The 10,469-nt window shown below is 60.7% G+C and overlaps 1 protein-coding gene across 6 annotated transcripts in view; it reads left to right on the forward strand.

The window, feature by feature from the left end:
* ZMIZ1 (zinc finger MIZ-type containing 1) overlaps window positions 1–10,469 on the forward strand; it is a 202,167-nt gene that overhangs the window by 183,029 nt on the left and 8,669 nt on the right. For 5 of the 6 annotated variants that reach the window (XM_077746414.1, XM_077746409.1, XM_077746411.1 and 2 more), the window contains 9 exons: window positions 1–108; window positions 1,023–1,313; window positions 3,953–4,135; window positions 5,324–5,401; window positions 6,030–6,204; window positions 6,775–6,916; window positions 7,982–8,192; window positions 9,259–9,364; window positions 10,239–10,399. In XM_077746414.1, the coding sequence (XP_077602540.1) occupies window positions 1–108; window positions 1,023–1,313; window positions 3,953–4,135; window positions 5,324–5,401; window positions 6,030–6,204; window positions 6,775–6,916; window positions 7,982–8,192; window positions 9,259–9,364; window positions 10,239–10,399 (1,455 nt within the window). The remainder of the gene's footprint in view (window positions 109–1,022; window positions 1,314–3,952; window positions 4,136–5,323; window positions 5,402–6,029; window positions 6,205–6,774; window positions 6,917–7,981; window positions 8,193–9,258; window positions 9,365–10,238; window positions 10,400–10,469) is intronic. The other variant, XM_077746413.1, reaches the window with a different exon arrangement.

A 10,469-nucleotide genomic window follows, 5' to 3' on the forward strand; every position in this document is an offset into this window, starting at 1 on the left:
GCGGCAGCTGCGGTGGCGGCGGCGGCAGCCACGGCCACGGCCACGGCCACGGCCACTGTGGCAGCCTTGCAGGAGACGCAGAACAAGGATATAAACCAGTATGGACCGGTAAGGGCCCCACTAGTCCCAGTCGAGCCTTGCCCTCCCAGCAAGGCAGGCAGCACCGGGGAGTCAGACTTGGGGGTGTCGGTGGGTGCCCGGTGCTGGGAGAGCTGATGGGGTCAGGGTGCGTCCGGGTTGTCTTGGAGGCATGTGGAAGGGTGTGTGTGAGGACGTGGGAGGGGGTGCTCGTGTTTGTTCTGTGTGGGTCCATGGCTCGTGCGTGTCTACAAATGGGGAAAGGGGCTCCTCGGTGCCCTCGGGGCTCCTGCTCACCAAAGAGTGGACTCAGTGTCTAAAACGTCTTGTCACCAGTCTGTCCCCGTGGTGGCCTCAGAAGACCATGTACGCCTTGTCATCCCACCTGTGGATTGGGCCCTGGTCCCAGTTCTGCTCCCCTGACCTTCAGGATGGGTGGAGCATGTGGCCAGGGGGTCCCCCGCCTGAAGGCTGGCAGGGGACAGGAGGTGGGGACTGTAGAATGGGGACAGCATGGCAGGTGGGCAGAGGCAGAGCTGGGACTGCCTCAGACTTTGCAGATGGAGGGTGTGTCTCCATTGGCCAAAGGCTTCCAGGAAAGGGGCTCCTGCCTCCATCCTCATCCCCCTCCATCCTCCCCTGCACCTCCTCACCTCTGCACCTTCTTCCCCACCCTGCCTGCCTCCCTGGAAATGCTGCCTGCTCTCTGGAGTGACTGCGCCCCACCCCGTAACACCCCACGGGCTGCATCTTCCCCGTGTGGCCTGCAGAGGGCAGCGGTGAGCCCCGGAGGCCAGAAAGTCCCTTGGGGCCCGGTCACCAGCTGCAGCCACACCGGAAAGAGCCCCCCAACCCAGAGCCTCCCTGCCCCCACCCTTCCCTCCCTGCACTTTCAATGCATGTGGCATTTTATTCTTTTTTTTTTTCTTCTTCTCCCGTTGAAGGTCTGTTCCTCTTTCCAGATGGGTCCCACCCAGGCGTATAACAGCCAGTTCATGAACCAGCCCGGGCCGCGGGGGCCCGCCTCCATGGGGGGCAGCATGAACCCCGCAAGCATGGCGGCTGGCATGACACCCTCGGGGATGAGCGGCCCTCCCATGGGCATGAACCAGCCCCGGCCGCCTGGCATCAGCCCCTTTGGCACCCACGGGCAGCGGATGCCCCAGCAGACCTACCCGGGGCCTCGGCCCCAGTCCCTGCCTATTCAAAGCATAAAGAGGCCATACCCGGGAGAGGTGAGTGTGACAGCAGGCAGGGGGTGTTCGTGGTGGGAGCCGGGGAGGGGGATGCTTGAAAACACAGGGACTGTGGGCAGTACCTTGGAAAGGGTACAAACTGACCTGCACAAAACCTGGACCAGAAGGCTGAGCCTCAGGCTTTACGACCAGCTCTGCCACTTTCCAGCTGGAAGTCCTTAATCAAGCCGTGTCCCTTCTTGAGTCTTGGTTTTTCATCTGTAAAAGACGGTGACGGTCCAGCCTACCTCCTGGTGCTGCTTGGAAGACTTGAAGGAGGGGCTGTACCCGGGGCGCTTGGCCCGGGTGGGCATGGGCGGCCGCAGCTGCCGACTGGCTCCTGGGTGACTTGGATAAGGAGCAGAACCCCCTCGAGTCCACCTTCCTCCTGTCTGTGTGAGGCCTTCCCACTTCCAAGAGTGAGAGAGAAGGCAAAACCCTGTACATCTATCTAAAGCCTGTGCACGTCAGAGAAGTGATCAGAAGGCAGACAGCGTGCTTCTTAGGGCTCTTCTCCATCAACTGTCAGCTGCTCTTTCGGGAGGAACGTTGCCTAATTGGCTGGCCAGCTCAGCCAAGGGAACAGTGAAGATTTAGGGAAGTAAAACCCACACCTGTCTTCTGGGAACTGAGACTTTAGCAGGAAAGATACGGTCTAAGCAAGAACCCCTAAGGCAGTGATGCACAGTGGGGTGTGTGGAATTCATCTTGAGGTCAGAGAAGGAGGACTTTCAGGAGGAGGTGTCATGGGGCCTCCAGCCAGCAACAGGAAAACAAGTTAGCAGCAAGTGGCCTATCTGGGTGAGGACATAGTTCAGCTGCAAAAGACACAGGGACCCTAGAATCCTGGCCCAGTGCACGCTCCTCAGGAAGCCTGCCTTGATTCCTTTCCTAGGCGAGGCTCCCTGCTGAGCAGTTTCCCCGGCTGCTGTCAGTTTGCCACCTGTGCTCGGGCCGGCTTCCCCCTACTTGTCTCAGAACCGTGGCCTTCAGCTTGGGCTTGCCATGGGTTTAGAGTCAACCTTAAGTCCCTCAAAGGTCTGTGTGATTCGCTCAGCATTCATGCTAGCCCGGGCTTGGCCATTGTTGGAGGTATCCCAAATCCAGGTTAAGGGAGAGGTCAGGGACCTTCTCAAACACCCAGACCCTCCTGGGCGAGAACCGGTTCAGGGAGGCCCCAGCCAGAGGAGGACCGTGGCTGTCAAGGCCCTGGCTGTCCTGGTGATGGGGCCTTAAGCCACTGGCCTCTCGCGCACACCCAGCCCCCACACGAGCTCTGGGCCCCCTCTCACCCCTTCTGCGCTCACACCCCCAGCGTCCCTGCTGGCCGGGCTAGAGATGCATCTGCAGACTCAGCCTCAGGGCCGCCGGCCCCCAAGGAGGTGATCACAGGGAAGGAAGGGCTACGGAACCCCCAGTCATCGCTCTGACGTCAGTCCATGCCTGCCCCTGTGCCGCGCCAGAGGCCTTCTTTTTACCAAATCATCCTCTTCACAGAACTCTGATGCTCCCCCGCTACAAAATGCCCGGCACTGGGCTGTGATGCTGCATAGTCATGTGCCCTGACTCTGCCTGGCTAGGTGGGCCTCCCCTCTCAGCGGCACGCTTCTAGAACCTTTGAACTGTCGGAACCTTGGGGCAGGGGCAGGTGTCAGACCGCAGCAACGGAATGGGCAGGGACGGGAGCCCCACTGTCACGCAGAGCAGCCACTGTATCGCAACAGTGTGAGTGGCGGATTCTCCAGCACTGAACCAGATGCCTCCCTCCTCCTCCACCTGCCTTCAGATCCTGCTTTCATTTGTCAAGCGAGCGTTTACAGAGGGTCGACCAGATGCCGGGACACAGCTGGGACCTCTGAGCCTAGAGGCAAGAGAGACAGTACTAAGCAGGAGTTTGAACAGACAGGGGAGAGACCAGTGAGTCCGCAGGATGTAACAGTCTGGAGTGTCTGGGCGGCAGGTGGCCCTGAGGGTCACCTAATCGCACAGATGGGGAAGGCGGCTACAAGGTGGACATTGGCGTGTCGCGTGTCACCTTGTAGACCTCCAAGGCCAGCGGTCCTGCCCCTCCCTGGAGCTGCCTTCTCTTCTCTCTCAGTTGCCTCTCTTGAGAAGGGGTGTCTGGACCCTCCACAGGGCTCCCCACCTTTGCACGCATGGCCCGAACCATCTGTATTCTGTTCGGTGTGGGCTCTGGGGATGGTGCCTCCCAGATGCAGCCTCAGAATGCAGGGGTCGAGGGAGTCACCTTTCTGGAAGCACACCCTGTTCTCTGCACTCCCCCTCTGGCACTCACATACCAAGCACTAGGAGAGGCATAACGGGGGCTTTAGAATTGAGCCACCTCATCATGGCACAAATGAGAGGCTCTGAAAGTGCCCTCCGTTCAGGGGGCCAGGTACTTGGAGAAGACAGCTTCGTGGTGAGTGACCCCGCGGGCCGGATGGACAGAATGCAGGGTCTCAGAGCGGCAAGGGCCTCGGGCATCATCTGGTTCAGCCTCTGCTGCCTGGGTGGGGAGGGCAGTTTGGCAGAAAACAGCAAGGACAGAGGTGAGGGGCCAGGGTAGTCCTGGCCTTCAGGCGAGCGGCTTGGCCACACGACACTGACACCCTTTATCCTCTCCTCTGCTGCCACAGCCCAACTACGGAAACCAGCAATATGGACCAAACAGCCAGTTCCCCACCCAGCCGGGCCAGTACCCTACCCCCAACCCCCCGCGGCCGCTCACCTCTCCCAACTACCCCGGGCAAAGGATGCCCGCCCAGCCGAGCACCGGGCAGTACCCGCCCCCCACGGTCAACATGGGGCAGTATTACAAGGTGAGTCCTACCACCCCACAGGCCCCTTCCTCCCTCCCCACCTCCTGTCCCCACCCCTACCCGTGTATTCCTGGCCCCGTGTCCCCCTGAAGTCACCTGAGGTCAGGCAGAGGCTTCCAGGGAGTGTCGCCTTGTGCTCAGAGCAGTGCATGCAGTGACCAGAATGTCCGACTGGCTTCTCTTGGTTCCTGTTCTCGTGGGCTCGGACAGCGGTTTTCTCCTCTCCTTTTACTGTTTACAGCACACGAGANATACTAATAAAGAAAATGCATGCTTTTAGAGGAAAAGCATCCACCTAGATATATTAATAGTAAATTCTAAACGTTGTTTCCCTACGTGCACGTGGATATCAACATGTTCTATAGTTGTCACCAAGGCTGTAGTTTCGAATCTGTTTCTTTCACTTGACGTGAAATCACAAGCATGTCCCTTGTTGCTACAGTGGCTGCATGGTTTTTCTTGTTTTAAGGATGTTTAACATTCTGTGGCTACGTAACCACATCCTATTGGATGGTTCGCTTTCTATTGGATGTTTGGGTCGGTTCTGATTCTTCTCTTTTGAAGGAACGCTATCCCGAACATTTTCGGGTACATAGCTTTTTGCTCCCTCTTTTTTTTTTAATGTTTATTTATTCATTTTGAGAAAGAGAGAGGGAACAGAAGCAAGGCACAGAGAGAAGGAGACAGAGAATCCCAAGCAGGCTCTGCACTGATAGCCCCAAACCGGGGCTTGAACTCACCAACGGTGAGATCATGACGTGAGCCGAAGCCAAGAGTCGGACGCTTAACCAACTGAGCCACCAGACATCCCTCGCTTTTTCTTTCTTAGGATTATCATCAAGTACATCTTAGGAGGGGAGACTATTCTAGAAACACTTTACATATCTTTACCAAGGAGTCGTATTCACTTATGTGACCACCCTCACTGCTCCAACCTCAGGGCACTAGGTGTTTCTGCTCTTTGTAAGCTCGTGCTGTATCGCCAGCTGTGGAGAGAGAGAGCAAATGCTGTCCCAGGGGGTGATGTGCTTCTCCCCCTCCATCCCGCTCTGCACCCCAGCACTGGCCGGGCCTCATCAGCGTCCCCTCTGTGGCACCACCAGCCAGTTTCTGTATCTGGAAGGAAAGCAGGCTTCCGGTAACTTCCCTGCCTTCCACATTCATCACGTTCTTTTCCTGCCTTAACAGCCAGAGCAATTTAATGGGCAAAACAACACCTTCTCGGGAAGCAGCTACAGTAACTACAGCCAAGGGAACGTCAACAGGGTATGTTCGGGCCACATGCACCTGTGTGTCCAAGGGGCCGTGCTGTCCCCGGGCCCACGGATCAGGGCGCATCCCTGGGCCCTGGAACACAGTAATGCCCAGACGGAATCCGCAGGTCCGGGCAGGTGGGCCAGGGATGCAGAAGCCCCAGAAGGGAGGGGGCTCCTGGAGAGCCAGTTGTCCGGGAGGCTCCATCTGGGGACCCCTGGGCTGGGGGATGAACGGTATGGCCTAAGGTCTTATGTAGGCAACCAGAGACCCTGGCTTTCCCCCAGCTCTCCTGTCCTCCCGAGATTGCATTACACCAGTCCCCCATCACCCTGAGTCTGTGTCCCTATTTGTCAAGTGGGCAGGGGCCCTGCACCTGCCTAACACTGCAGTGCTGTGACCCAGGTGAGGGGTGGGGAGCCCTTCCTAGGCCCCCCTGTCTTCCGATGGGGACAGAGACCTGAGTGCTGACCAGGGTAGACGGATGTCCCCGGGGGGGTGGGGCGAGGGCTCTCTTTCCTTGGGGGTCCAGGGCCCATAGTCCCCGGACTGTGGGGTGGGTAGGGTGTGTATCCCACAACCGTGGTCCCTCCTATCCCCGTGACCCCGTAACCTATGTGCGGTTTCTCTTTCCCCCCAGCCTCCCAGGCCGGTTCCTGTGGCAAATTACCCCCACTCACCTGTTCCAGGGAACCCCACGCCCCCCATGACCCCCGGGAGCAGCATCCCCCCGTACCTGTCCCCCAGCCAAGACGTTAAACCGCCCTTCCCGCCTGACATCAAGCCAAATATGAGCGCTCTGCCGCCACCCCCAGGTGAGTGCCCCACCTCCTCCCTCGGTCTGGCCAGCCCCACCTCCTCCGTCTGACTGGCCAGCTCTATCCAGGGCCCTGCAGTGGGCCAGGAGCCAGGGGGCTTGTCGGACTGCCTGGGGGGGCCGGGCGTGTGGAAAGGGCAGGAGGGCTTGGAAGCAGATAAGCCCCCTCCAAAAATTTGGGGTAGGGCCGTGCTGCCAGCAGGCCTCCTCCTCACCTTCCTGAGTGGCTGGAGGCGGGAAGGAAAAGCAGCTCCCAGCTGTGGAGAGGGGCTGGGCGGAGAAGCGGGAGGCTCCCGGAGGAGGGAGTAGGTGGGGGTGAGAGAGGAAGGACAGCCAGGGTGGGTGGGACACAGGGGTGGTCGGGATAGGGTCGGGGGGACTGACAGGAGCGACGGGCCCCCTGGCGTGCACGGCGGGCAGATGGCCCAGCTTCTGTGGCCCTGTGAGCAGGCAGGGTAAGGGCGTGCGTCGTGTGGGCCAGCGAGCTCCCCCCCCAGCCCTGGAGCCCACGCTTCTGTGTGCCACGTGGCCACGGGCGTGGGACTGACACAGTGCCTTCCCCACCCAGCCAACCACAACGACGAGCTGCGGCTCACGTTCCCGGTGCGGGACGGCGTCGTGCTGGAGCCCTTCCGCCTGGAGCACAACCTGGCTGTCAGCAACCACGTCTTTCACCTGCGGCCCACGGTCCACCAGACACTGATGTGGAGGTGAGTGTCGGGCGGGGGCCCTGGTGGTGACATCCCTCGAACAGGTCTGAGCAGCGTGTGCCCAGCACCTTCACCCGTTCAGCATCATCGATTGGGCCCCGCTCTCTGCAAGGTCCAGAGGTCGCTGGCCAGGCCAGGCCGTGTTCTGTGCCTTCTACACGTGACGTCACTACCTTGATCTTGCCGGTGGGCAGTGCTTGTCCCATTGGCAGTGAGGCCAGAGAAGTTGATTGGCTTGCAGTGGTTCTCACAGCAAGCGGCAGAGCTGGGGCTCGGGCCCAGCGCTCTCAGATACAGAAGCCATCGGTGTCTCCACCGTCTGTCCTTCCTCCTCAGGCAGGACTCAGGCTGCCGAGCCACACCTGCAGCCTCTCGCTGCCCAGTGAGCACCTAAAAGGCACGAGATGGGTCTGCACTGGGCACAGACACGCACACACACCGCTCCCTCGATGCCTTGACCACACCAGGCAGGCTGCGGTGAGGGCTGGAGACAGAGCTGGGGTGGGGGGGGCGCGTAAGGGTGCAGGAGCTCAGATGCTCAGGCAGGAGGGTAGAGAGACCCCTGGGCGGCCGCACTGCTCACCCGTCCCTCCTTACCCCGAGTACCCTTGCTTGGAGGCCTCCCACGGCGCCCTGGCCTTGCCGGCTTTCCACACGTACATGGCTAACTGCTGGGTCCGTAGGTCCTTAGATGCCATAGCTTCAGCACCCACGAGGGCAGAGAACTGCCCCCGACACGGCCCTGGGCTGGGTGCTTCTCCCAACAGGAGTCTGGTTTGGGACATAATCAGTCTCCTAGCTGCTCTTGTCACATTAGCGTCTGTCCCTTTTGTCCTCTGTCTCTCTCCTGGGGGGCCCAGGATAGAAGGGAGCTGTGGAGTGTGCAGCGGAATCTGGGACGATGGGCTTGGACTGGGGATGTGGGCAGGGAGAGGGAGGCATCCAGGGTGGGAGGGGAGAGCCCGGGGAGCCGCGGTGCCGGCGGAGGATGCGTGGCCCTGAGGGCCCAGGGCCGTGGCGAGGCGGTCCCGAGGCCCCGGGTCTGAGCCTTCCCGCGCCCCTCAGGTCTGACCTGGAGCTGCAGTTCAAGTGCTACCACCACGAGGACCGGCAGATGAACACCAACTGGCCGGCCTCGGTGCAGGTCAGCGTGAACGCCACGCCCCTCACCATCGAGCGCGGCGACAACAAGACCTCCCACAAGCCCCTGCACCTCAAGCACGTGTGCCAGCCGGGCCGCAACACCATCCAGATCACCGTCACGGCCTGCTGCTGCGTGAGTGTGCGGGCGGGGCTGCTGCGGCGGGCAGAGCGCCCCTCTGGCCCGCGGCCTTGACCGCGGGTCTCTGTCCTCACCCCGGCGGCCACGCAGTGGTCTTTCAGAAACACATCTTCACAGATGCTGCCCCAGGGCCATGGAATAGCCTTCGAGCCACCGCGCTTTGGCCACAGACTTGGCCCCTTCCCCTCTTACACCATAGCCCCCATCCATTCCACGCACCTGCCTCCGCTTCCTCCTGCAGGCCCCTCCTCCTGGCCACCCTCTCCCCGTGGCTGCCACCTTCTCTGCACCCCTCAAAGCCAGGCACTCTTCTGGCCTCTGCCACACGAAATGTTTATATTCTGATCACCTTTTGGCCCAGATGCAACTCTACCAAGTCTGAAGTTAACTTTCTCCCTCGTTCCCCCAACCCAGCTGTCTTAGAATGGTGTGGGTGTGGGTGTGTGTGTGTGGGTGTGTGGGTGTGTCCCTCCGATCTGTGTCCTGCTCTCGATCTGCATCTGAGCCACACCTGTCCTCCCAGAGATCAGGGTCTGGCACACGGGGCTTGCTCGGGGACCCGTGGGGAGACAGACTGCCTGCCTGTCCCACTCTTCTGGCCTCCCTGGGGATATAAGAGAAGGCAAATGACTGATGCTGCCCTTAGGAACAGAGACAGGAATCATAGGATGGGAAATGCTGTCAGAATGAGGAGGCTGTAGGGGCTTGTGGGGGTGTGCAGTCCTGGAAGGCTTCCTGGAAGAGTGAAGACAGGGGTGACCCCCTTTGGCAGGAAAGGTGGGGAACACATGATATGGAGCCGTGCCCGACGAGGCTAGGAAGTGAGGCCCCCTTCCAGTCCCGATGCCTGGTGTCCCATAATCTCACACCAGGGGTATTTTCAGTGCCAAAGTCAGCCTAGAGCCCAGGCTCCCAGGCCTCAAGGGACCCTCCTCTAGAGGGGTGTCACTGTGGATCACGGGTTCTTTCCTGTGCTCGGCCTCTCGGGGCCTCTGGGCACAAGTGGGGCGGGGCGTGGGGGCCTGGAGGCAGGGACTGAGTGCCCTTTTTCCCCCGGCAGTCCCATCTCTTCGTGCTGCAGCTGGTCCACCGGCCCTCCGTGCGCTCCGTGCTGCAAGGCCTCCTCAAGAAGCGCCTCCTGCCCGCCGAGCACTGTATCACGAAAAGTGAGTGTGGGAGCACAGGGGGCCAGAACCAGGGCCTGAGCCTTCCTTGTCCCTCCTCCTGGGGCTGTGGGGGCGATCAGATGAACATGGGCTGTGAGGCCTGCCGTGTGTGGAAGGACTGGCTCGCGGCGCGGGGTGTGAGGCAAACTAGAACCAAACAGCATGGTGTAGACAGGCCAGGCAAGCTTCCTGGAGGAGGTGATCACCTAGAAGATCCCTTCTAGGAACTGGACAGAGGGGATCTTCACCCCGGGGGTGGATTCCAGACCGGCCTCCCCACCTCGACTGCTCATGTATAAATTAGAGATAGGACTGGGCTCAGAGACCCCTCCTTTGGAGGAGATATCCCGGTGATGACTCAGGGGCGCTGTACAGGGAGTGCAGCACCGCCCCTCGCTTTGATGGTGCTTCTCCACATTACATCCTGAGCCCTCCGTTCCCGCCCGGCGGTTACCCATTCCCGTCTCCACCCTTGCAGAAGTGGGCACAACAGTGCCTGCAGGGCTCTCCACTGACCCAGAACATCAGTGGGAAGCTCCAGACCGGGTTTCTGTATGTGTCGTAGAAAGTCCCCCGTGCTGGTGACAGCGGGGCTGTTCCACAGAGACTGGGGAGCTCACGCAGCTGCCTTCAGGGACACCCGCGTTCCACACGTCGCACGTGGGGGCTGCCGTCCCAGAGAGCCCGGTGGCCCAGGGCACCCAGCGGGCCAGTCGCCCCTTTGATCAGGCCAGGGCGTGCTAGTTATTCCCGAGGACCTCCCAGTGTTCGGGGGGAGGGGGGGTGGAGAAAAGTTGTGTTTTAGCCACACGAGGGAGTGGGATGTGTGCAGGACGGCCCTGTCCTCATCCACCTGTGCCTCCTGCCCCCACAGTCAAGCGGAATTTCAGCAGCGTGGCTGCCTCCTCGGGCAACACGACCCTCAACGGGGAGGATGGCGTGGAGCAGACAGCCATCAAGGTGTCTCTGAAGTGCCCCATCACATTCCGGCGCATCCAGCTGCCTGCTCGAGGTCACGACTGCAAGCACGTCCAGGTCAGTGGTCCTGGCAGGTGCAGCTCAAGCCGGAGCGGGATGGCTGGAGTCTGGCTGGGATGGTGAGGGG

The sequence above is a fragment of the Crocuta crocuta genome, unplaced genomic scaffold (genome assembly GCF_008692635.1).
Source record: "Crocuta crocuta isolate KB4526 unplaced genomic scaffold, BGI_CrCroc_1.0 scaffold28, whole genome shotgun sequence".
In the NCBI taxonomy this organism is placed as follows: domain Eukaryota; kingdom Metazoa; phylum Chordata; class Mammalia; order Carnivora; family Hyaenidae; genus Crocuta; species Crocuta crocuta.